The sequence below is a fragment of the Mustela lutreola genome, chromosome 7, assembly GCF_030435805.1.
Source record: "Mustela lutreola isolate mMusLut2 chromosome 7, mMusLut2.pri, whole genome shotgun sequence".
Classification (NCBI taxonomy): domain Eukaryota; kingdom Metazoa; phylum Chordata; class Mammalia; order Carnivora; family Mustelidae; genus Mustela; species Mustela lutreola.
Window position 1 is genome coordinate 124,288,263 of NC_081296.1, and position 27,732 is coordinate 124,315,994.

At 42.2% G+C, this 27,732-nt stretch overlaps 1 protein-coding gene across 6 annotated transcripts in view; it reads left to right on the forward strand.

The window, feature by feature from the left end:
- Positions 1 to 27,732, forward strand: part of TTC7B (tetratricopeptide repeat domain 7B) — a 247,450-nt gene that overhangs the window by 70,875 nt on the left and 148,843 nt on the right. For 5 of the 6 annotated variants that reach the window (XM_059182508.1, XM_059182509.1, XM_059182510.1 and 2 more), the window contains one exon: positions 8,960 to 9,081. In XM_059182508.1, the coding sequence (XP_059038491.1) occupies positions 8,960 to 9,081 (122 nt within the window). Of the gene's footprint in view, positions 1 to 3,585; positions 4,382 to 8,959; positions 9,082 to 27,732 lie in introns of those variants that run through there. The other variant, XM_059182512.1, reaches the window with a different exon arrangement.

Sequence of the window (27,732 nt, forward strand, 5' to 3'; positions counted from 1 at the left end):
GGGATGGTTCCTGAAGGAGAGGACACCTGAGCTGAATTTTGAAGGCTGACAAGGGTAAAGACAGGAATATTAGCCACAATGCTGAATTCTACAAAAATAGAGTTGATTCTTTTCATTTTTCTAAGAGTATGACTATGTGGCAGAGGAATGATTTTTGTTATTATTCCTGCCTATTTCATGTTTTCCTTTTATCTCCCTATCTTCAGATTCTTTTCTTTTTAAAGAATTTACTTATTTGTTTGACAGAGATCACAATTAGTCAGAGAAGCAGGCAGAGAGAGAGGAGGTAGCAGGCTCCCCCCTGAGCAGAGAGCTCGATGCGGGGCTTGATTCCAGGACCCTGGGATCATGACCTGAGCCGAAGGCAGAGGCTGTAACCCACTGAGCCACCCAGGCGCCCCCCTATCTCCAGATTCTTTTTTCCAATCTCCAGATTTTCTAAAACCATGTTAAAAAATAAAAGTTTTTTTGTTCCTACTTGAAGGTAACTCTTTAATATATCCCCATTGAGGATTATTATTATTTTTGAAGATTTTATTTATTTATTTGCCAGAGAGAGAGAGAGTGAGCACAAACAGGCAGAGGAAGAAGCAGGCTTTCCAATGGGCAAGAAGCCTGATGCAGGACTCGATCCCAGCACTCTGGGATCATGACCCGAGCCAACATTTAACCAAGTGAGCCACTCAGGCGCCCCTCCATTAAGGATTATAATGTTTATATCTTCATTAAGTTTCCCACTTACAATTTGTAACAATCTTATCAGATATAATTATCCCCATTACACAGATGAGGACAGTGAAGGTCTGAGATTGAAGGAATTGTCCTAAGTCCACAAGTGGTGAGGGGTATCAGAACCTGACTTTGAACCTGGGTCTTGGGACCTAAAGTCTTTGCCCCTCTTGCTGTCGTGCTTCCTTAGTCACTGCATATATGCTTTTGACAAAGCGGGCCGCGCATGTTAAGGATGCTTGTTGGCAGTCCTGTTGCAGGGAAGTGTTTATCCTCAGAACAAGTGGTGGCTTCGACACTGCCAAACAGTGCTCCTGCCCAGGCCCATGTGTTAGAGGCTCTTTGTGAAGAAGGGATGAAATCCAAGATGTTTAGGCTTAAGGCTAAACCCTGAGATAAGCTATTCTCTCTGCCTCCCCACTTGTATTTTCCCCATTCTTCCCATTTATAACCTCATCCTGGCAGCTCTGACCTCTTGTCTTTTGGGCTTTGTTCTGCCAGCAAAGGCAGACTGATGGGACAAAGGGGAAGGAGCTGGACTGCAGAGTCAGGTGGACGTGAGTTTCAGCACTGACTCTAACCCTTGCTACCATGCAGTTTGGGGACTCACCCAGTGGAGCAAAGCTTTGCTTCCTCCTTTAGTGCAGCGAGGGGAGTAGTATAGGTCTGAGTGGCTTTTTGTGGGGGAATAAATGAGAGAGCCTATGTGCCTACATAGTGCCTAGTGCAGAGTAGGTTACTTTCTTACTGCTTTTTTTCCTGCGTTTCTGGTCAGTCTTGCAAATTCATTCATTCATTCATCATGTATTTCATTCATTTATTATGTATATTGAATGCTTACTCTGCACCAAACATCGCAGTAGACCTTGAACGTTATTAATAAGTGAAATAGATGTGGCCCTGACTTTGTGGATGTTTCAGCACCACAGAGGGAGACAGTCAGTAATCAAGTTAAAAAAAAATACACTGATAAATGCAGTGAAGGAATAGGTTGGGCTGCTGGGAGAGGGAATAATAGAGGTAGGCCTATGTGATGTTAGGTGGCCCTTCCACCTAAGAGAAGGCCCTTCCAACAGGGTGACAATCAAGGTGACACCTGAAGTATGAGAAAGATCACAGGGGCAGCATGACCCAGTTTGTGTTATAGAAAGTTATTCAGACCTCTTGTGGAAAGTGGGAAGGAAGAAAAGGAGCACGAAGTGACATGGAGAGTTCATTTAGGAGACTATTGTGGAAATCTCACAAGAAGTGATTGTAGCTTCCGTGAAGGTAATTGTTATAGAAATGGATAGATACGGACATTTTGAGAAATCATTAGGAGGAACTTGGTAATAGATTAGAGAGTGGCAGGGTTTCAAACTTTACCTCCCTACCTCCCACCCAGGGTCTGATTTGGGCATCTGAGTGGATGATGTTATTTATTAAGATGGGATAACTAGAAAATTATGTTTTGGGGGTGACACTGGGCTTCTAGGAGCTTTACTCATGCTTAGAGTTTTCCTGGAAGTGGAATTTAAGTGGTTCTTGCCCCCAGAAGACATTCTAGGAGCTAGGAGGGAGAGGCCCAGAAAGGGCCCCTTGAAGATGAGCCCCATCCCTGAGGTCTAGGTATGTAGGCCCTTCCTAAAACTGAGGCTGGACCAGGAAAATCCAAGAATTTCTCCCTCCCACCACCAGCAATGTAACAAAGCACCAAGTAACAAGTAACTGTAGAATACTGCTGGGAAAGGGGCATGAATTTGGAGAGAAATCACCTCTAGTCCAAGCATACAGGGACTGCTGAAAATAGGATGGAGCAGAAACACTTAGAAAACCCCTCCAGAATCCCGGTCCCACAGTAAGCACAAGTCAGTAGCCCACTGCTTGAGGACTTTGAAGTCTGCAGTGTAGGGAGGTAATTTATAAAAACAGCAAAGCCCAGCCCAACTTCAACTACTGACTGGATTGACTCAGTCCCTCACATTTGTTGCCTTATAGATGAAAAGAGGTGCCCATTTTCAGGTATAAATATTATTTACCTCATCCTCATTCTCTACACACAATCTTAAACATTGTATTTAAAAGTATGAGATATACACAAGTGCACACACAAACTATTGCGAGGAGCAATAAACAAAATGAAACCCAGAAGTGCCCCAGGTGTTGGAGTTATCAGATAGGAGCTTAAAAATATTAATGAATAGTATGTTAGAGATGGGTGGCTCAGTGGGTTAAAGCCTTTGCCTTCAGCTCAGGTCATGATCCCAGGGTCCTGGGATTGAGCCCCACATTGGGCTCTCTGCTTAGTAGGGAGCCTGCTTTCTCCTCTCTTTCTCTGCCTACCTCTCTGCCTACTTATGATCTCTGTCTGTCAAATAAATAAAATATTTTTTTAAAAATAGTACATTAGAGGATATTGTGGAAAAAGTATACAACATACATAAAGAGATGCGAATTTCAGCAGAGATGGAAACTATAAAAATGTAAAACCGAAATGCTAGAAATGATAAAACATGATATAAGAGATGAAGAAACTTTTTTTGTTAAGATTTCGTATTTGGGGCACCTGGGTGGCACAGTCAGTTAAGTATCTTACTCCTGGTTTTGGCTCAGGTCAGGATCTCGTGGGTTCTGGGACTGATCCCCATGTTGGGCTCCAAGCTCAGCAGGAGGTCTATTTGAAGATTCTCTTCTGCCCCTTCCTCATTCTCACGTGTGTGTGTGCTCGCTCTCTCTCAAATAAATAAATAAATCTTTTGAATAAAAGGTTTTATTTTTAAGTAATCTCTACCTCACCAACATGGGACTCAGACTTACAGCCCCAAGATCAAGAGTCATATGCTCTCCAGGAGCCCCAAGATAAATAAATTTTTTGATGGCTTATTAGAATGCTGGACATAGCTAAGGAAAAAATCTTTCAGTTGATTGTAGGTTAGTAGAGATGATTCAAATAGAAACACAAAAGGAAAAGAAAAAAAGAGTGGGGAAAACCAAAACAGCATCCAAGAAATACAGAAAAAAATATGTATTTGGTGTCCACAAAGGAGAGGAGAGAGAAGCTGAAACAGAAGAACTATTTGAAGAGAAAATGGCTGAGAGTTTTTCAAAATTATGAAACACAACAAACCACATATCCAAGAATCTCAGAGGACCCCAAGCAGGATAAACAGAAACCTACACTTAGATGTATTGTGGTTAAACTATTGAAAATCAAAGACAGAATCTTGAAGCCAGAGAAAATGAAATTTTAAATACAGAAGGATAAAAGCTAGTAGTTACAGCAGATTTGTCATTAGAAACCATGCAAGTTAGAAGATAAGAGAGATGGTTTTAAAGTGCTGGATGAAAAATTTCAAAACACCTTCAATGAAAGAAGACAAAAGACTTTGTTTTTTTTATAGGACAAACAAAAGTTGAAAGAATGCATTAGCAACAGACCTGCATAACAAGAAATGTTAAGGAAATTTCAAGCACAAGAAAATAAAGATATATACAATGAAATAAAGATCATCATCAGTGGTGACAACGAGCATACATATAAAAGACTTTTTCTTATTTTTAGTTTTTAAAAAATATAATTGACCACCTAAACCAGTAATAGTAAACATATTGTGGAATATACAATAGGAGTAAGATGTGTGACAACCAAAGCACAGAAGATGGGGGAAGAAATGTAAGTATATTTTTATAAAGCATTTATACTATATATGAATTGGTGTGATATTATTTGAACATAGACCATGATAAACTAAAGAGCTATATTATATACCTTTGGGCAGCTAAGAGATGGAGGATGGGGGCATGGGTGAATGGACAGGTAGACAAACATAATTAACGAGTCATTAGTGGAAATGAAATGGAATCATCAAAAAAGAAGAAAGAGAGAGGGGCACCTGGGTGGCTCATGGGTTAAAGCCTCTGCCTTCAGCTCAGGTCATGATCTCAAGGTCCTGGGATCGAACCCCACATTGGGCTCTCTGCTCAGCAGGGAGCCTGCTTCCCTCTCTCTCTCTGCCTGCCTCTCTGCCTACTTGTGATCTCTGTCAAAAAAAAAAAAAAAAAAATATATATATATATATATATATATATATATATATATGTATATATATTTTAAGCAGAATGAGAAAGAAAAAAAGAAACAACAGATGGGACAATTAAAAAAACAACAAGCAAGATGGTTCCAATCCTGTCAATGGTTACATTAAATGTAAATAGTCTGAACAATTAAAAGGAAGAGATTTTCAGATTAGATGAAAATGCAAGCCCTAATATATGCTATCTATAAGAAAACCATTTAAAATTAATATTTAAGTTGACAAAAAGTAAAATTATATACCATGTAAACCATAATCAAAACAAAGCTAGGGTGATTATTACATCAGAATGTAGAATTTAGAACAAGGAATATTTTCAAGCAATAAAGGGAGAAGGTACGCTAGAAAGGAGTCAATCAACAAGGCACTGCAATTCTAAAAGTGTATGTAGTTAATAATAGAGCTTCTAAATGTCTAAAACAAAATATATAGAAGAATTTATAGCATTAAATGTGTATTAGGAAAAATAATTCAAATCCATGGTCTAAATTTCCAATTTGAGAAACTAGAAAAAGAACAAATTAAAGCCAAAGCAAGCAAAAGGAAGGGAATAATAAAGATCAGAACAAAAATCAATGAAATAGAAAAGAGATAAACAGAGAAAATCAGTGAAACTAAAAATGGATTCTTTGAAAAGATCCATAAAATTTGTAAACTATTAACAAGATTGAAAAGAATAAAAGAAAAGACACAAATTACCAACACCCAAGATGAGGAGATGGTACCATAGATTCATAAACATTAAAAGGCTGCAAGGGAGGGCACCTGGGTGGCTCAGTGGGTTAAAGCCTCTGCCTTTAGCTGAGGTCATGATCTCAGGATCCTGGGATCAAGCCCCTCATCAGGCTCTCTGCTCAGCAAGGAGCCTGCTTCCTCCTCTTTCACTTTCTGCCTGCCTCTTTGCTACTTGTGATCTCTGTCTGTCAAGTAAATTAAAAAAAAAAAAACTTCTAAAAAAAAAAAGACTGTGAGGGGAGGGGTGTCTGGCTGGCTCAGTTAGTGGAGCATGTGACTCTTGATTTTGGGGTTGTGAATTTGAGCCCCATGTTGGGTGTAGAGATTACTTAAAAAAATAAAATCTTTTTTTTTTTTTTAAGATTTTATTTATTTGAGAGAGAGTGAGCATAGAAGTAGAAGCAGAAAGATGGACATGGGACTTGATCTCAGGACCCTGAGATCATGACCTGAGCCAAAGGCAGACACTTACCCGACTGAGCCACTCAGATGCCCTAAAAAATAAAATCTTTAAAAAAAAAAAAAAGGTGGTAAGGGAAAATTGTGACCAACTTTATGCCAATAAATGTGATCACTTAAAAAAAAAGATTCCCTGAAAGACACAAACTACTGAAGTTCACTGAAGAAGGAATAGATAACCCAAATATTCTTGTGTCTATTAAATTTAATTTGTAGTTAAAAGCCTTTCCATAAAGAAAACTACAGGTCAAGTTGACTTTATTGGTGAATTCTGCCGAACACTAAAGGAAGAAATGTCAGCAATGCTATAAAAACTTCCAGAATACAGAAGAGGAGGAAAACATTCCCTAACTCATTTTATGAGACTGATACCTCTTATGAATATAGATGCAGATATTCTTAACAAAATATCAGCAAACCAAATCCAACAACATATAGAAAAGATTATATACCATGACTAAGCAAGATTTCATTTCAGGAATGCAAGCTGACTTAACATGTGAAAATCAATTAATGTAATGTATCAGTAGAATAAAAGACAAAACCCATATTATAATGATATTTTCAGTAGAGGTAGAGAAAGCATTGACAAAATCCAGTACCGTTTCTCGTGATAGAAATAGAAGTTCACATCTTCAACCTGATAGAAGGCACCTATGAAGAACCTACATCTAACAACATATATAATAGTGAAAGACTGGGTATTTCGCCCCTAAGATCAGGAGCAAGACAAGGATGTCTGAGCTCTCTACTTCTTTCTAGTATTGTAGTAGAGGTTCTAACCAATGCAATTAGGCAAGATAAAGAAATAAAAGACATGTAGGTTGAAAAGGGAGAAGTAAGACTATCTCTGTCTGCAGATGGCATGGTCTTGTATATTGACTATCCTAAGGAATTCACATTTACAGACCCAATTTTAACTAGTAAATGATTTCAGCAAGAATATAGAATACAAGGTCGGTATAAAAACTACACTTTTATTTCTCTACACTAACAACCAGAAAATGGAATTAAGAAAACAATTTCGTTTATAATAGCATCAAAAGATGAAAATACATGGGAATAATAAAAAGAAGTGCAAACCTTATACCCTGAAAACTACAAATCACTATTGAAAGAAATTAAAGAAAACTAAATAGTGGTAAGACATCTCACTTTTATGGAGCAAAAGACTTAATTTGTTAAAATATATCTGTATCTACATCTATACTCTCTCCATGCACCCACACACATATATACATATAATAAATACAAGATTCATTTTTAACTAAGACAAGTGCCCATACCTTTAATGACTCTGTGTAAAAAAACACATTTTTCTGAAGTTGAGTGATTACTTTGGTCACATTTTAGTTTCTCCTGTTAAATTTAATTAAAATTAAGTGTAATGGTTTCCATTTAAAACTGGCATATGAAACACAATCTCAGTTTTTGGAAAATGACTTTTACCTTTCTTTCCCTGATACGTATGTATAGAGATACCTGAATTATTGTTAAATAAATGTTACCTGGTTATTTCTGTGTGATGGAATTTTGAGATGATTTTTAATTTTCTTTCTGAACTGGCTTTGCTTTACAGTAATCACAGTATTTTTAAAAATTAAAAACTATTCTTGAAAGCAAATGAAGGCTAATTTTTTTTTTAAAGGTTTAAGTGTTGGGCCTCCAAGTGGAGATGACAAGGAAGCAGTTGAATGTATGAGTCTAGTGTTCAGAAGGAAAGTCTGTAGTAGAGAGGATAACTTTGGGAGCTGGCTTCAGAGATTTCTATGGGTGAGATCATCCTGAGAGAGACTTACAGGAGACTGTGCTCTTTGCATGTGCAGCTCTTGGAGGATGTGTTGGGGAGGAACCTGCAGTAAAGCCCAAAATGACAGTTCACATGGGGTATGAGGAACACCTACTGCTTAGCACTCGCAGAGCCAAGTGCTAAGTCGGGAAGGAGCCAGGCAGTTTTGATAAGATGCTGGGCTGTAGTTCAAATGCAAGGGTTGCTCACCTGGATTTCATCCCACAACATCTGTTCATTGTGCACTTTCTTTGCTGTTTCCTGAAGCTTAAAAGTTAGAGAACCAGCAATTGCTTCAACTCCACATGGAGAATACTTCTGAGACTTCTAGAGTGTCTGAGCTTTGGCTTACAGCTGGGTCTTTGAAGGGCTGCTGACTTTCAGCAGATGGGGACAACATGTTTGGAGAACACGTGTAGGGTTTTTAAATGGGCCGCAAGGAGCTTCTGTTTGATAAATGCTTTATTTCACTTGCCGCATAAAGCGGGTAACCTCTAATAGTAGACATGTGTTTACACTTCTCTGTAACCCACTCGACTTGAAGGTCTTTCTCCTGATTTGTTGGCAGTCTTTCTTGTGGGGCTAAACATTTAGACCTTTACAAGCTCATCATCTGTTGACAAAAGATCAAGTTTTGGGAGAGAGAGAACTTAGTTTGTTTTTCTCCGAAGTCTCCTTGAGAGTCCATAGGCCTTGACTTTGGACTAGAGAGCTCGCCCTCCCTGGGGAATTTCGGGGCCAGTGCCAGTCACGGCACTTCTCAGCTTAGCTTTCCTTGGGTTCATCAAGCTTACTTAGGGCTGGAGCCTTGGCCCACCTGTCTGTGACCTCACCCATTGGTGGACGATGACTCTTCCTGCCTGTTGCCAGGACCTGTTTCTTACTCCCCCTCTCCGGCCACATCCTGGCACCTAGCAGAGCCCCTCCGCCTCAGTGCTTCTGCTGGCACTGTGTACCCCTCAGCACCCTTCAGTCCTGAGCCCTCCGTGCCAGGAGAGCCGGGCACACCCCAGCTTTCCTAGTCTTCGCGCCCACCTCTGCACCAGTCCCCATGCACCGATGCTGGCGCGAGGAAACTGATCCATCAGGCCGTGCAGCGCGTTTAGAGATGTGGTTTGAAAGGATTAGGCTTGGATGTGGATCTGATTAGTTTTCCGATTTTCTCCCCTTCCAGGTAATACTTACCAATATTCAAAACAGAAGCCCTAAGCCTGGCCCTGCTCCCCACGATCAAGAACTAGGTTTTTTCCTAGAAACAGGACTTCAGAGAGCCCATGTCCTCTATTTCAAAAATGGGTAAGCCTTCTTCGTTTTTTAACTCAGGTTCCTAAAGGAGGAAAGTAGAAAGCCTCACCATGCTATCTCCGGTTTAGCTATTGTACCAGAGCAATTTTAAATATGAACTATGATTGGAAGGGTTTTTAAAAATCGTGAATGTAGGCTCTTTTGTGTCTTCTCCCCCAGCTCTCTCCCTTTGCCATGAGGTGTGAAGGTGGGAGAAGGGAGGAAGGAGGGCCCCTTCGTGAGTAGGAGTCATAGGTTGGAAGCACCAGCTGGGTGGGTGGGTCTCTGGGGAGTCAGCTTTAGGCCACACCCCCTCTCCTGGGCAGTGGAGGCCAAGGCCAACCCCTTTGGTTGGGGGAGGAGTCCGTGACCTGGAAATCCCCGCACCCAGGGTCATCTCCGGTTGGCTTCTCAGTTCAGAGAATTGGGTCTGCCAAACTCCAGCAGTTTTTAGGAAAGTGAGTGTGGCTCTGCTGTCACCCGGGCACACTTTCACCTTGAGCTGCTTTCGAGAAGGGTTTAGGAAAGTTTATCAACGCGACTGTGAGGGATAGCTCTCTGATACATTTGACGTTTGTTTTCCTTTCTGTGTTGCTTTTATGAGAAATGCGATGATTGTCTTCCAAATCTCTTCAGCTGTCCCTTGTTTTGACCTTGTGCTGCAGGATAGATGTGCATGAAGACCCACAGTAGGTATCTGGCTTCTCCATAGCTCCTCGTAGGCCTGTTCCCCTTCCTCTAGAAATAGTCCAGTAGTGCTTGGAACCACAGAGGGGACATGAGTCCCAGCCTTTGGATAAATGAACAGTGGAGTTGCTCCCTCTTCATTTTCAAGAGCATCAAACCTTGGGGCGTAGCTCGTGGAAGTGGCGTTTCTTCTGCCCAGTGGCTCAGAGACATGTGCAATCATTTCTCATTTGTTGCCGGTAAATGCTTTCCAAATCCAGTTAAATTGTTGGTTGGCTCCAAAGGCCATTGGTTCAGATCAACACGGCGTGTGAAGGTTCGCAGTAACACCCCAAGGTTTGGATTGGCCCGAGGCCTTGGTGGCCAAGAAGATGCTCTCGAGTTTGATCTCATCTGCTATGGATTGGGTTCATCTGAGCAATAGTGCATGTCCTCTAAGCTGAATTTTTAGTTCTATTTCCTATGGTGTTGTAAATAGAGGGGGAAGGGAGTGAAAGTAGAATTTTTTTTTTTTTTTTTTGAGTGATTTGTTTCTTCTCCCTATTGACAATAAATGGTTGTCATCACAGAGGAACCCCAACCCTGCTCTCTCTTCCTCTAACCTGTAAGTGTGCTTGTCTCCCATATGCAAGTCCAGAGACAGGAATGCATTCGCTTGGGGCTTTCAGGGTTGCCAAACCACTACTTCTATTGAAAATGCTTTGGATTTTAGGACTGGTGAAGGTGGGCTGGATAATTTATTTTCATCTGAAGCCTATTCATTGAAGAGGAAGAAGCTAGTCCCCTTGGGCTCTGACCTCCTGCCCTGAAATGTTGGCTGCTCCCTGGAATCCAACTAAAAAATATAATGATGACAGATTTGCCCTAGAAGACTGATTACATGCCGGGAATTGCTTAGCTGCTCATCTCTCTTTTTATTTTACCCAAGTTCAAGGAGATTCCCATTAACGTAGCCAAGGTGAAGGGACTGCTTAACTTTGAAGACTTTTCTCCTTTCTTGTCCTCTCACTCTTTTTATGGCTTCAAAGACCAGTGATAGGATTGGCCAACTTCTTTAGAGGGTTCTTGCTAGCTACCATGTCCTTTGCAGCTGGAATGAGAGATTACTTTGAGGTAGATGGAGGCGAAGGCCAGTTTGGGGACCACAGACTATGGATGAAAGGAGAGAAAGCAGCAGGAGCTTTTGGGCATGTCCAGTGCTTCCAGGCTGCCTGACTTAGAGCAGTGGATTTCTCAGGGCCCAAGAACCACGCCTGGGTCATTGTCAATGGACTTTCACAACTGGGATCTCTGTGGAGTAGGTGGGGACATCTGGAGGTAGCTGCTGTCCATAAGCACCAGTGGCTTCCCACATCCGGTCTTCTGATGTGTTTGCTTCCTTTTGTTTTCCTGCACTTTATTTTTTAAATTACTTTTATTTTTATTTATTTTTTTGGAGAGAGAGAGAGAGAGAGCACATGCGTAGCAGGAAGTGGGAGAGGGTGAGGGAGAGAGAATCTTAAGTGGACTCCATGTCCAGCACAGAGCCTGACATGGGGCTTGATCTTACAACCCTGAAATAATGACCTGAGCCAAAACCAAGAGTCGGACACTTAACAGACGGAGCCACCCAGGTGCCCCTCTGCACTTTAGAAATCTGCATCTGGAAGGGTATCATGGACAGCATTTGATTTGCAAGGATTAAGGAAATGGGCTATAGAAGAGCTTTGCAATAAGAGATGGGAATTGATAAAGCCCATCTTTGTCTTTAGAAATGTATTTTGGTATCTTCAGCTTCGTAGTTGTCATCCCAGAGTACTTATTGAGTTTGAGTAATTAATCTGATTCTTTTATAGTCCTCCCATCTTTCCCAAGAGTACATGCCAAACCAGTGAATTTGGGTCTCCTTCAGAAAGCACCCGAGTCCCAGACCAAGGCTCTTCCTTCACCCTCCTTGATCTCCACAGCTTCGGCTCTCTCCCGGGCACTGGTGCCCTGCGAGGCTGGCGCCATGACTAGTGTTGTCCCCGTGTGCCCATGGTGACCTGGCTGCTAGGATCTGCCATCCGTCCTCCTGGCACTGCTTCACTCAGGGGAAAGGCTGTGTGTGCAGAGGCCGGGTCCGACGCTCCGACAGTGAGTGGTCTCTCGTCACCCTGCCTCGCCAAGGCACTGGACCCAAGGATGAAACCTTGCCAGGGGTGGTTCCCAGCCTGTGCTGTCGATTGGGGTTTTCTCCTCCCACTTTTCCTTGCAGCTTTTCCAGCACACGCCTCAGATCGTGTTTCCTTCTCTCTCCTCCCCTTTTCCTCTTCCCCCACATCCCCTGTAGCCTCTTTCCTCCCGGAGGCACAGAATACCTGGTGCCATCTGAGCCCCACCGAGCCACTTCTGTTTCGGGTCTAGTTCTCCTGTCCCTCTGGGTAGCAGGAATAAGCCTGGGAGGGATGAAAAAACCCCTCTTGCTCAGCTCTGCCAAGGGGAAATGAGAATGCATTAGCCTCAGAGGGTTGGGACACAAGCTCCAAGCGTTTCTGGAGTGGCCTTGCCCAGGCAGGCACTCAGAGGAAGAGCAGCAATTTGGAACCAGTCCTTCTCCTCACTGGGTCTCAATTTCTTTATCTGTAAAATGGGTCTAGCCCCCCCACCCCCAACCACCAAGAGCTGAGGTGAGACACAAGTAAGACAACATGTGTGGAAGCACTTTGCAAGTCATCAGGCAGGTAGTGGGCGCCCAGCTGTCGTTTCCAGGGATGCAGATGCCTGGCCAACTTTCCAGCAGGATGGTACTAGGTGAAGGTTGGCCTCCAGTGGAAGTGGGAGTTTGCAAAGCAGTCATTTGATTGCCGAACCTCCATGACACATTTTTTTTTTTTAAAGATTTTTTTAATTTTTATTTATTTGACAGAACACAAGTAGGCAGAGAGGCAGGCAGAGAGAGAGGAGGAAGCAGGCTCCCTGCTGAGCAGAGAGCCCGATGCGGGACTCGATCCCAGGACCCTGAGATCATGACCTGAGCCGAAGGCAGCGGCTTAACCCACTGAGCCACCCAGGCGCCCTCCATGACACATTTTTAAGGGAAGGTCATTTATTTTCAACTGCTGGTTTAGATGAGCTCAGCTCAAGATGTGTCCTGGTTGAGTGGCCTAGTGCTAATGACTGAAGACCTTGTCGGTGCGCCAGTGAAAGGAGGTGGGGTGACTGGTCTCATGGGGTAGTCAGGGGTGTCTGCTAGGCAGCACAGCTAGTGCCCAGAGATGGCTTCAGCCTGGGGGTCCCCATAGCCTTGTTGTTTGGGGTGTTAAGATTTTTAAAATTTTATTTTTAAATAATCTCTACACCCAGTGTGGGGCTTGAACTCACAACCCTGAGATCAAGAATCACATACTCCCCACTGAGTGAGCCAGGAATCCTCCTACCCTCAGCCTTCGAAGGGAAAGAGAAATGATACTCCTCACTGGAGTCCTTATGGCCAGAATTTCCAGGAAGCTTGGGTTTGGGGTGCCAGTTATGGTCTGCGTGCTGGTTTAGGAATATTTGCCCAACTCTTATCAACAAAGGGTGGCAAAGGACATTTCAAGTATCTTTGCTTCTTGTCAGCCCTGTCAGATGCACTGACTGGGCAAAATGCATGGCATCTGGTGTTTTCCTTGGCTCTGAATTGGTTTTAATTCAGGGAGGATGCGGATACATTAAAACCAAAAGGCCAATGCCCCGCACCTCCTGGGAGATATGCTCGTGGGTCATACGCTTTGCTGGGGTACATCACGGAGTTCTGCCCAGGAGACCCTGACCTGGAGAAGGTGGGAAGTCAGGGGGTACCATGAGACTCGGGTTGCCCTACCATGCTTGGTGCCAGGCCGGGGAATAAAGTCATGTAGAGGGGAGTTTGGGGAGTTTTGTTATAGTCAATCCAACAGACCGCTGATCACCACTGTGCACTGGCTTTAAAAATCCCCAGACTTCCTCGGTAATTTTGTTGACCTTTGTGACTCTTCAGCTCTGCTTAATGTGGCCTAGAATTAGCAGGCCGAAAAAGGGGCCGTGGGGCCTGCAGTGTCCCAGTGGCTGCCGAGGAGGGCGCTTCCTGTGTTTCCGTCCCAGAGAGTAGCCGCAGCAGCCAGCCCGCATGGCCATGGGGCGGGGGCCGGCCAGGAAGCGAGGCGGGGGGCCCGTGGTGGCTCCCCAAGCTCCAGAGCAGCTTCGAGTTGGCCTGTGCATTCTAGCATTCTGGCTGTCTTCTCTCCCGCAGTGGTAAGAAGTGTTCACTTTTTAATCTGCACGTGACTTTTTATAGCCTAAATCAAATGCAGCGAATAGAGAATTCAGATGTTTCCGGGAAGCATTTAATATGTATCAGCTTTCTGTCTGTGAACAGTCTTTGAGAGAAATTCAGATATTAGAAGGAAATGGGCCTGCATTTTAGGAAATAGTCGGAGAGAAGGAAGGGTTTAGATGTACATGTAGGTAATGTTCTGTTGTATAAAGGAGTAAACCATGGGAGATCACTTTAAACATTTTTTAATTTTTCTCTTCTTTTATTTATTTTTTTTTTAAAGATTTTATTTATTTATTTGACAGAGAGAGATCACAAGTAGGCAGAGAGGCAGGCAGAGAGAGAGAGAGGAGGAAACAGGCTCCCTGCTGAGCAGAGAGCCCTATGCGGGACTCGATCCCAGGACCCTGAGATCATGACCTGAGCCGAAGGCAGCAGCTTAACCCACTGAGCCACCCAGGCGCCCCAGGAGATCACTTTAACTGACCGAAGTGAGCTCGAGTTTCTAGGCCCATTCCCTAATTCTTCATTCAGGAAGGTCATTTGTTCATCACGTAAGGAGGATGACTTGCCTGCGTGTTAGGTACTGGACCCTGTCCTAGGCAGCAGCAAGGAGGAGGAGCAAAGTCCCTGCCTTGCTACAACGCACAGCCCCATGGGGAATTAAGGGTGCAAACGAGCAGTTTCAGGATAGTTTGTGTGTGCTGACTAGGCGAGTTCAGCTTGCCACAAAAGCAAATAAGGAAGCTGCCGTATGGACACAGCTGCACCATCTGGAAAGGGCAGCGAAGCTGGAATAAAGCTTCAGTGAAGGGCGCTCATCCTGTCCATGCGAATTGATTGGGGAAGCCAGGGCCCCCTCCCAGACAGTGGTTATATGAGTGCAGTTAGAGCCCTACTCAGCATTGTGTATATCCTGCAGGGTATGAGGAGACCAGTCTGGCTGGAGTGAGGGTTTCTGTAGAGATCTGTGGATTTTATATAAACCTCTCAGCAGAGCACCTGGCACACGGTGGGTTTGACCAGTCACTGGACAAGTATTTATTGAATTCCCCGATGTGGCCGGTACTGTGCCTGGTGCTACGTTGGCAAATAGAAGAGATGACATGGTCCAGGCTTTCAGGGAGGATGCCGTCTACTGAGGGAGACAGACAATCAGCCAGGAAACTGACGATACTATTACAAATTAGAATGCGTGCCACGGAATGAATGGATACAGGGCGTGTGGTTCACAGAGGGCACCTGCTTAGGTAGGTGGTCAGGCTGGGCCGCCTGAGCAGGCGACCCAGAGCCCTGGACATGACGGTGAGCAGGAGGTAACCCTGCTGAGAGCAGGAGAAAGAGGATTCCAAGTGGAGGGTCCAGCATGTGCAAGCTCCTGACCCAGGAAAGAGTTTGATGTGCTTCGGAATCTGAAAGGGGTCCAGGGTGGTAGAACCCATTGCGAGCGGGGAGAGAGGCACGACTGGGTGTGGAAGACTCTGGTCAACCTCGCTCCCTGTGCTGAGCACGTCCCGTGAATCATCTCACCATCGAGGAGAAGTTCCAGAATTGTTGAGCTGGTGGTGGGGTACAGAATCTGTCAGAGCACGTTTGTTTCGATCACTGCCCTTTCTAGATGAGTAGTCTAAGATCCAGAAAATCACATGCAGTATTGTTTCATAAATGTTTATTGAGAACCTTTACTAGGTTACTTACTAGAGCCAAACACTGTTCTAAGAGAACAAGTGAGACCCAGTCACTGCCCCCTGTAGAGTTTACATTTTGGTTGGGAAAACAGTCAGTAAATAAGGCCACATAGCTGATTGGTGGCAGAGCTGGGACCTGCACCTCCTCCTTATGACTCCCAGTCCCATTTCTCACCACTTGGACCACATGGACCACACCCAGGTTGTACCCTGTTCTTGAAAGTGGAGCACTGAGCCTCAGAACTGGAATGAATACACTGCACTTAGAAAACCGGGACTTTTATTTTTTATATTTTTTATTTTTTATAAACATATATTTTTATCCCCAGGGGTACAGGTCTGTGAATCACCAGGTTTACACACTTCACAGCACTCACCAAATCACATACCCTCCCCAATGTCCATAATCCCACCCCCTTCTCCCAAACCCCCTCCCCCCGGCAACCCTCAGTTTGTTTCGTGAGATTAAGAGTCACTTATGGTTTGTCTCCCTCCCAATCCCATCTTGTTTCATTTATTCTTCTTCTACCCACTTAAGCCTCCATGTTGTATCACCACTTCCTCATATCAGGGAGATCATATGATAGTTGTCTTTCTCTGCTTGACTTATTTCGCTAAGCATGATACGCTCTAGTTCCATCCATGTTGTTGCAAATGGCAAGATTTCATTTCTTTTGATGGCTGCATAGTATTCCATTGTGTATATATACCACATCTTCTTGATCCATTCATCTGTTGATGGACATCTAGATTCTTTCCATAGTTTGGCTATTGTGGACATTGCTGCTATAAACATTCGGGTGCATGTGCCCCTTTGGATCACTACATTTGTATCTTTAGGGTAAATACCCAATAGTGCAATTGCTGGGTCATAGGGCAGTTCTATTTTCAACATTTTGAGGAACCTCCATGCTGTTTTCCAGAGTGGCTGCACCAGCTTGCATTCCCACCAACAGTGTAGGAGGGTTCCCCTTTCTCCGCATCCTCGCCAGCATCTGTCATTTCCTGATTTGTTGATTTTAGCCATTCTGACTGGTGTGAGGTGATATCTCATTGTAGAAAACCGGGACTTTTAAAAGCCAGTCTAGATATAATTATTTATGTAACCAAAGCATCAGCCAAATCTTCTCTGTTTAAATGTAGACTAGGTCTGGCTAATCCCTTCAGAACTGTTAGTATGGAAACAAAGAAATCTTTGTCAATTTTAATTATGAAACTCCAAGGCCAATTCATCAGTGATGAATTACGGGGCATGAATTCTAGGGAACAGGTAATTGCTTTCAGGGTACTAACAATGTGTTAGAGTTCTGGGTCGTCTGCAAGCTCTGTGAGCACAGGGTGGGTCATTCCAGGCTTCCAGAGTGCTGAGGTGGGGGCCAGTGAAGGGAGAGGGACCAGTAAACTAACTAGCAGTTATCCCATCTTATAAAGGCCTTTGCCCACATGGTTTTGACCAGCCATACACTGCCTCCTTTGGCCACCATTTCAAATTGGAATTCTCTGGAACGTGAACTGATACAGGAGTTTATTTTAGTTCTTCACCAGAGATTTGTCTCGGGTGGTGATTTTCTCTTTTAACGGGGGCAAGGGGAAAGGAGAGATTCTTTATTTGTTTGTTCATCCACTTATGTATTCATCCCTCAAATATTCATGTGCTAGGAGCTAGGGTCAAGACAGCAAATGATCCCTATGGACTTTCTAGTTCAGCAGCAAACTAATAACTACCAGTGGGTTAAGCCTTAGGAAAACAGGAAGAAGACAGTGCTAAGGTTTAAAATTTACCCTATCACTTTGCAAGTTTTCCTAAATAGAGATAGTTGTACAATACAGTGTCTAACAATGAAAATTAACTTAATTTTTTAAAAATATTCCCATTACCTCTTGATATGACCGGAGATGGACCCCCTGGGAATTCCTGATAACAATGGCAATGTTTGCAGAGCGCCTCTGGGATCACGCTCTGGATGGGAGTAGCATGACTAGAACACTCAGGAACAGACAGTGTAGCAGTGTGCCATGAGCGCTACTCCCAGCTCTGTTCAGTTTCAGGTATGTTGTGATATTCACTTGTTCCGCCAACATTTGTTCAGCTCCTGCTCCGTGCCAGACATTCTTCAGGTGCTGGGGATAAAATGGCGAGCAGCTGGACACGTGGCTTGCTCTCAGAGAGACGTTAGATCATTTTATTCTTGGATGTATCGCGCTGAGATAGTGTTCAGCAGGCGAGGGACCCATTTCTGGGAGAGTCCATTTTAAAATGAAACTGACCTAGATTTGGTGATTAAGGGAGGTTTCCCCGAGGGAGTGACTGAGCAGAAGCCTGAAAACAAATCGGACAGATCAGGGTGTGAGAGCTAACTAGCAACCCCAAAGTGGGGCGGGAGGGATGCTTATTATTTAGACCTGAAGGGATTTTCAAAAGCATCTAGTCCAACTAGCTGGTCTTTTTCCCCAGCCTTACTTTTTTCCTTAACATTTAACCAGCATCAAATATAAACAGTGTTAACCAGGGTCTTCTTAGGTTCAGTTAAACATTCCAACTCAAGACTTCCATAGGCCACAGTTGACTCCCATCTAAATAGAAAGATCTAGAACAGGATCATGAATTGCTAGCAGGGGTTTCTCTTCTATGTGAATCATGCCCTCAGCAGTCCATATGGCCGCCCAGGAGCTGTTCTGTTTGCCCCTCCCCGCTCAAGTGACAGCTCAGCTGGTAGAGAATGAGCCTCACAATGAGTGAGTTTGGGATCTGTCCCAAGAATTCAGGGTTTCCCAAAGGGATATGCTCAGTTTTAAGTCCTCACGTTAGGAAGGACTTAGGAAGTCCTCATGTCAGGAAGCCCAAGCTACGATGTCCCTATCAGATACGAATGGTCCTTCTAGTCCAGATGCAAGTTATCAATCAGGGGTCATTTTTATCATAAACAGTGTTGCCTAGTCACATAATCGACATTTTATCTTTATTAGGTTTCCAGGGAAACAGAACTAGGAAGTTAACCTCAGGTCAAATTCTGGAGCAGAGATGGAAAGGAATTTGTTAACCCTTTGTTCACATTGTATTTTTTTTCTTATCTAATTTGTCTCTCTTCACTAGAATATAAGTTCCACTTGGGCAGAAATGTCTCTTTTGTTTGGGGAGGGATGTGTACCTTGAGCAATGTCTGGTATAAATTGTACATGAGTGAATGAATGAGTGAATGAGCTTCTCGTTCTCAGCGGATATGGCTGTGGCTCACAGATGCCTAATGGTTACATGCTTTCTTTAAAGTTAGGTAGCGTAGCATATATTTATTGAGAGCTAAGTAGAACTTACTGGCCTAATTCCTGCGTCTTGGTGGTGGAAAGGGAGATGTGCTTTGCTTATCTAGGTCTTTCTGCATATGATGTCCTTCTGCTAAAGGAAGGTGAAGGGGGACAGGTATCAAACACCTTCCTTGACCTCAGTATGAAATAATACATTTTCTGGGTAAATCATAGGGCACTCTGTTTTCTCCCCATCTCCGAGATTGGACAGTACTTAGAATAATGGTGTGTTAATTATAAGAAAATCCTTGGGGCACATGGGTGGCTCAGTCGGTTAAGTGTCTGCCTTTGGCTTACATCATGATCTCGGGGTCCTGGGATCGAGCCCCTCATCTAGCTCCCTGCTCAGCGGGGTGTCTGCTTCTCCCTCAACCTCTCCCCGTCTCCCCCTCCCATGCTCTGTCTCTGTCTCTCAAAGAAGTAAATAAAATCTTTAAAAAAGAAAAGAAAAGAAAAGAAAAAAAGAAAGTCCTCAAGCAGGCTCTGACAGACTCTCATTCCTGAGATGCTCCTAGCTTAGCGGAATTTCGGTAATTAGAGGCCTCCTCACTTAAGCCTAGCGTATACACATCTGGATGGGAGTTCCAGAGTTCCCACAGCAGGAAAGAGAATTATTGTCTTCAGTGGTTTAGTTGATGAGAAAGTTTGCTCCCAGGACCTCCCAGACCCGCATTTTTTAAGTATCTCTTCAACTTGAAACTCTGTGGAGCCAAGTTGGACCCAGAGGCATGTGACAGTGTTTATGGCCTTTGTACACAGCCCCTGAAGGGTAGACGGTTGAAGTGACACATGTGTGTTGGGAAAGAGGAATTCGCATCCTGTCTGGTGAAGAAGGAAGGCAGATGGAAGGCGAGGTGAACCATGAGAGACTATGGACTCTAAAAAACAATCTGAGGGGTTTGAATTGACAGGTGGGTGGGAGGTTGGGGTACCAGATGGTGGGTATTAGAGAGGGCACGGATTGCATGGAGCACTGGGTGTGGTGCAAAAATAATGAATACTGTTATGCCAAAAATAAAAAAAAAAATTAAAAAAAAAAGAAGGAAGGCAGATTTTACCATCTCTGAGCCTCTCAGACTGTGGGGACCGTTCCTGGTAATTTGGTGACATCTGTGTCACAGAGTGGGTCCAGATGTGTTTGCCCTAGAAGGCGGGGTGCATGGGAGAAGTTGGGGAGAACAGGCAGCACCCCTGTTCTGGTTCTTGGCCAGAGCAAACTCCTTAACCTGATCTTTTCCTTCCTTGGTTTGGGTGTCAAATGCATCGATATTTCACATGAGAGGAGGGTTGGAGGGCGTGAGGGCGCCAGCTCTTTTCAAGGGATACTTCCTACCTATTTCTTTTTAAATCATTGTTTTTCTCTCCATTCTTTTTTCCCCCAGAGGTATTTTTAGTCAACTCTTGTAGTTACAGAGAGAGATTGAGTTAAAGCCCAGAAAATGACTGAGACATCTTTGCAGAATTTCTGACTTTTCTTAGGAAATACTAGAACCTTCTACTGAAAGTGAGAGGGGCTATAAATTCTCTTATAAGTATCTGCCTTTATATTTTTATGGCAATGTCTACTGGAAGTCTGTACATCAACAAAGAAATCCACAATATATTTGTGTGTTTTCATAGCAAAATCCTGCATTAAATTGTAAGAGTTTAAAAAAGTTAATGAATTTTTTTTCAACTGACATTTGGTTTTTCCACCTTCCTCTCTATTTTAGGTTTGAAATTTTCTCGTTTTTTCATGTAGGTGACTTTGGTGGTAATTCTTTAGGCCTGGCACAGACCCGTCTTACCTTCCGTCTGCTAGTTCTTGTTCTTCTGTCCTCTCTGTGCTGGCAGGTGCTTGGTTGAAGGCTATGGTAGCTGGTTCTCCTTTGAATCTCCCTGGCAAATTAGCATCAGAAGCACCAATCTCTGCCTGTTGGGAATAAGCAGCTAAAATACCAGGAAGAATCAAATGCTGTGTTTCTTCTAAAGAATACCCCAGAAAAACTCATTAGCCAGCCTTGGTAAAACCTCTGAATTACAGATCTTTTTAAAAGATGTAATTATATTGCTTTCAAGTACACTTTGAGCTAGTTTTTTTTTTTTTTAAACCAACTATTGCCCACTCAATTCCGTGCATGCTTATTGAGAGCCTGCCAGGCGCCAGTCACTAGGGTAAGCTCTGGGATATGAGATGAATAAAAAATGTTCTCTGAGCTCATGGGAAAGACAAGGATGTCAACGTATAATTGTAACACCTGGGGAAAAGCACTGTCATAGAGGGATGGGCTGGAGAATTGAAGGGAGGGGAAGAAGCGGTAGCCACCTGCCAATGTGAGTTCATCCGGTTTCTTAGAACTGGCATTTGAACTTAGTCTTTGAAGGAGGGGTACAGTTTCCTATCTCAGGGAGGATTGAGGGGGACAGGGCTGTTAGTCATGAGTGAATGCTGATCTGTCAAGCAGGATAACTTCATATGCTCTTGTTAGAGGCAGCATTGTTTAGTGGATAAAGAGCACTGACTCTGAATGTTATCAGAGACATTTGCTAGCATCGTGACCTTGACAAGTTACTTACCTGTCTGTGTTTCGGTTAACCCTTTCATAACTGGGGACAATAATGCACATACATTATAGTGTTTTTGGGTGGGTTAAGTGAGTTATTAACGGTAGTTTGCCTGATGGTGTCTGGCATGTAGTGAGCACTTACCACTATGGTCTGGTGTGTCACTTGCATTTGTGTAGGAGAAAGCAATGGGCCATCTCATGGGCCTGAGAACAAGAGACCCTGAAATAGCCAACAGGTATTTACTAGCCAATTGGAATTAGCCAAGTAAGATCCAAGGAGCTGGAGTGGTCTGGTCCCTGCAAAGACTTGAAAATAGACCACTGGGCTTTTTGCTGGGACTGCTCCCCACAGTGAGGGGAAGCTGGGGAGTGTAGAATGGAAATTGACCAAGTAGTGGCACAAGGGACAAAAAGAGCTGAAAGGTAGAGGTGAACATGGGGGAGGGGTGGTAGACAAAAATTAGCATAAAGCAAGCTGCTGAATATTTTTAGCAGCTCTGTTCAAGATATATAGATATATATATATCTATATCTATGTATAGATATATAGATATAGAATTCACCTGTTGTAATATATATATATAATTCATGTGTTGTAAATACGCAGTTCAGTTCTCAATCAGTTTTCACAGCAGGGCAGCCATTAGCATGCTTGAGCTTTAGAATATTTCCATCACCCTAAAAAGTTCTTCCCGCCTATTTGTCAGTTCCCATTCCCACCCTCTGCCCCAAGCAACCACTGATCTGTTACCTGTCCCTATAGATTTGCCTCTTCTAAAAACTTCACATTAATGGAATCGAGTAGTAGGTGGACCTTTGTGTCGTGCCTCTTCCACTTTGCATGGTTTTCACGTTCCCCAGCATTGTAGAGTATCTGCGTTCCCCCACATTGTAGAGTATCTGGGTAGGTCACTCCCTTTTATTGCTAAATAAGTTATTCCATTGTATGGTTGTGCTCTCCTTTGTTAACTCATTTACCAATTGATCAACATTTGGGTCGTTTGCACTTTTTAGCTATTATGCATAATGCTGCTAATGAACATTCATGTGCAAATCTTTCTGAAGGCACATGTTTTCATTTCCCTTGGAGAGATTTATAGGAGTGGCATTGGTGGGTCAGATGACAAGTTCATGTTTAACTCTTCAAGAAAACTGACAAGCTGTTTTCCAAAGTGGTCGTGCCATTTTACATGCCTGCCAGCAGTGTGTTAGTGTTCCAGCTTCTTTCCATTCTCTGCAACACTTGGGGTTGCCAGTTTTTAAATGAAGCCAGTCTCTGGGTTCGTAATGGTATCTCATTGTGATTTAATGTGGATTTCTCTAATGATTAAGGAGGTTCAGCCGTTTTTGTTTCCCTGTTAGCTATTCTTGTAGCTTCTGTGGTGAAACATCTATTCAAATTTTTTGACCTGTTTTCTATCCGGTGTCTTATTATCAAACTGTAGGAACTCTTTATATATTCTGGATACAAGTCTTTTACCAGATATATAATTTGCAAATATTTTCTGCCTGTCTGTGGCTTGTATTCATTTTTTAAATGATGTCACTTAAGGAGGAAAAGTTGATTTTGATGAAGTTCAGTTTATCAGTTTTTCTTTTTATGGATCATCCTTTTAGTGTCCTGTCAGGAAAATTTTGCCTAATCTAAGACAGCAGAGATTTTCTCCTATGTTTTATTCCAGAAATTTTGTAGTCTTAGCTTTTATATGTAAAGTCTCTAGTCTGTCTTTTGATATTTGTGTATAGTGTGGGGTAAGGGTCAAAGTAAAATTTTTTTGTATCTAAGATACCCAGTTGTCCAACCACCATTTGTTGAAAAGTCTCTTTTCCCACTAAATTGCCTTGACACTATAGTAAAAAATTAGTTAACTGAAAATAAATCTAAAGGTTTATTTCTAGAGTCTCTATTTTGTTTCACTGATTTATATGTCTACCGTTAAGCCAGTAACACACTGTGTTAAATATGTAGCTTCACAGCAAGTTTTGAAATTAGAGAGTATAAGTTCTCTAACTTTGTTCTTTTTCAAAATTATTTTGGCTACTCTCAGCCCTTGACATTTCCATATACATTTTAGAATCAGCTTGTCAATTTCTACACAAAAAGCCTGCCAGGATTTTGATAAGTTTGGCAGTGAATCTCTAGATCAATTTAGGGAGAATTGCCATATAAATAATAGTGAATCTTCCAATCCAGTATCTCTCATTTATTTAGATTTTCTTTAATTTCTCTCAAAAATTTTTTGTAATTTTATTATGCAAGTTTTGCAGTTTTTGTTAAATTTGTCCTAAGTATTTTATTCATTCTCATGCTCTTGTGAATGGAATTATTTCCTTAATTTCACTTTCAGATTACTTTACTGTCATATGGATGTAACCATTGACTTTGTATGTTGTTGTTGTACCTTGCAACTTTGCCAAACTTATTAATTAGTTAGAATTTTTTAATAGGTTACTTAGAATTTTTATATATGGGATCATATCGTTAGTAACTAAAAACAGTTTTACTTCTTGTTTCCAAACTGTATGTCTTTTATTATCTTAGTGCACTGGCAAGAATCTCCAATACAGAATTAAAGAGAGGTGGCAGGAGCAGACATCTTTATCTTATTCCTGCCTGATCTTAAGAAGAAAGCATTTGGTCTTTCACCATGACCTGATGTTAGCTGTAGGTTCTTCATAAATGCTTCCTTGTCTCTGGTAATGTTTCATTACTTAAGGACTGTCTTACTTGATCCTAATACAGCTACACCAGCTATCCTGTAGTTAGTTTACAGAGGTATATCTTCTTTATCTTTCTATTTTCAAACTATTTATGTCTTTGGAGCAAAATACCTCTCTTTTATATTTCTTGTAGATAGCACATAAAAATAGTTGCCTTTTGACTGGCATATTTAATCCATTCACATTTAATGGAACTATTAATATGATCAGATTTTTGTCTGCCATCTTGCTCTGTTTTCTGTATGTCTGGCATCTTTTTAAACAAATACTTTTTAGTATTACATTTTAATTCTGTTGATTTTTTTTTTTTAGCTGTCTTTTTAAAATATTTACGGTGGTTTCTCTATGAATTATCATGTACATTTTAAATTATCGCAGAGTACTTCAGGTTCATACTGACTTAATTTTAGTAAAATATACAACTTGGCTTTAATAGAGCTTTATTTCCTTTCTTCTTTGTGCTATTAATGTCTCTATATGTTAGAAACACAACAGTGCAGGAAATATTCCCTCATAACAATCTTATTTTTATAGAACTTGAAATGATTTAAAATGTATTTATACAATATTTTATATTTATCCACATATTTACATTTCTGATACTCTAACTAATTTTTTACTGTGGATTCAAATTACCCTCTGTTGTCATTTCTTTGCAGTCTGATGGACTTCCTTTAAAATTTCATATTGGGCATGTCTGCTAGCTATGAATTCTTTCACCTGTTTGTTTATCTGGGAACATCTTTATTTGCCTTCATTCACTCATGATGATAGTTTTTTTTTTTTTTTTAAAGATTTTATTTATTTGACAGAGAGAAATCACAAATAGATGGAGAGGCAGGCAGAGAGAGACAGAGGGAAGCAGGCTCCCCGCTGAGCAGAGAGCCCGATGCGGGACTCGATCCCAGCACCCCGAGATCATGACCCGAGCCGAAGGCAGTGGCCCAACCCACTGAGCCACCCAGGCGCCCCCATGATGACAGTTTTACTATATATAGAATTCTTGGTGACCGTTTCTTTTCTTTGAGTACCTTGAGTGTATCTTCCTCTATGTCTCATGAAAAGTTGCTGTCAATCTTATTATTGTTCCCTTGTATGTGATTAATTTGGTTGTTACTTTGAAGATTTTTTTCTTTTGTCTTTTAGCAGTTTTATAATTATGTGTCTGTATTTCTTCAGTCCTTTTTCTCTCTGTTCTTTGGACTGGATAATTTTTATTCGTATATCTTTAAGATCATTGTTTTTTCTGCCATCTCAGAGCTGCTGTTGAGCCAGTTAGGGGATTTTTCATTGTACTTAGACTTTTAATTCTAAAAATCTCCATTTGGCTAGTTTCTATCATTTCTATTTCACTATTGAGAGTCCCCATTTTTTGAATCATCGTCATCCGATCTTGAAAAAAGTCTTCTATATAGTTTCTGTTAAATCTTTGATCGTACTTTTATCTTCTTTGAAGTCTTTGCTAAATCCAACATGTGGGCCCATTTGAAGTGAGCTTTTATTGATTGTCTTCTTTTCTCACTGCAGGTCATGCTTTTCTGTTTTCTGTGTGTCTCATAACAGATAGAGTACAATCATACATTTAAAAATGGAAGGAGAATGCTGATAGCACATGCAGAAAATAAGTTTTTAACATTTCAGTAATCATAATGATGGTGGTATTATTAGCATTGCATTTCTGAAATGCTTTTACATGACATTGTATAAAGCAAATGAATACTTATGGAATGTTCTAAGTATTATCCCCTGTGTCCTTGAGAACCAGGATTCTTGGTGTGGGAGAAAGGCAAAATAGATTTAAGATAGAAGAAATCAGGGTGCCTGGGTGGCTCAGTGGGTTAAGCCTCTGCCTTCTACTCAGGTCATGATCTCAGGGTCCTGGGATGGAGCCCCACATCGGGCTCTCTGCTAAGCAGGGAACCTGCTTTCCTCCCTCTCTCTGCCTGCCTCTCTGCCTACTTGTGATCTCTCTGTCAAATAAATAAATACAATCTTAAAAGAGATAGAAGAAATCAGAAACAAACTGTCAGTCCTGAATTCAAATGATTAAATTGGAAATACTGGAAACAATGGAAATCATGAGGTAATTGTGTGTGTTTGCATAGGTACGTGTGTGCATGTGTGTGTATGTAAACGTATATACATGGGTGCATGGAGAGAAGGAGGGAGGGAAGGACAGAGAGAGAGAGAGAGCTCCATCTCAGGGACTGACCCAATACCAGTGAACATCCCTAGTGCCATGGCTGTGATCCTGAAGTATCATTTACCAATAAAAGAAACCTCATTCCAGTTCTGGAATAAGAGATGAATAAGATGAACTTGGAACATCTTTACATACCAGATAGCAAGGAAGCTCAAAAGATTTCTAGGATCACGGTAAAAGAATTGAGGCCAAATATGGGACAATTTGAATTTCAAGAAGGATAAAAATTGCAATAACCTCATCAGATATGTTTAAATTCATGAGTTCTAAATCCGTATCTAACAAAGTAAATAAAAAGAACTAGAGAACCAAATATTAGATGAAAGAAACCACCTTTCTGTAAGATTATTCCAGCTAATGAATGAAAACTACAGGGAGACATTCTACATTGAAATGTCACCATTTTGTAACTCACAGCGAATTAATGTATCTAACCACCGAGCATCATGGGCAACTGGCACCCCGTCGCCCCGCCCCCCCCTCGCAAAAAAACAGTGACAGCAAGAAATGATGAAGATCCTTATAGAAGAACGTACCACTGGCAAAGTCTTGAGCAAAGGGACTGAACCTGGACTGGTCCAGCCTTGAAATCCAGCTGTCAAGTGAAAGAAACAGAGGACAGAGGAATATATGAAACTATGATTTTTCTATCCAAGGGAAATGCTACAGGTCAAGAGTTCAGATTCTTTAACAGATAAATTGTAAGGAAAAGAAAGAGCTAGAAGGGGCACCTGCAGATGAAGAGATTTGAAAACCTCCTTCAGTAAGGATGAAAGTGGCCAAACTGAACTCTGGTGTCGGCATGTACACGCGAGTGATAAAGCCATAAGAAAATGGAATAAAGCGATTATTCCAAAAGTCAGGGTAGCAGTTACTTTCGGGTGGACACAGGGGAGCCTGTTAATTGGGATGAGGATATCGACAATCGTCTTTTTTAAACCTAGGTGGTAGTTACAAGGGTGTTTGTCTCCTAAGAATTACCCAGGTGATAGATTTGTTTCATGTGGCTTTCCGTGTATGGGGAGGACAGTGAAAAATGAGGTAGAACACTGCCCAGCGGAGGCCAGGGGAGGGGTCCCCATGCTGGGAATCAAGAGCCCGCTCCTTACAGGCCCAATTAGCAAGCCTCTCCCTTTCTCTCTCAGGGACTCCGTTCCCCCCCCCCCCCCCCCCCCCCGTCAGTGGAAGATACTGAAGTCCTGTGTGCCTCACTAAGTTGGTGGGAGAACCATTTGGAATAGCAGGTTGGAGGGTGGCATG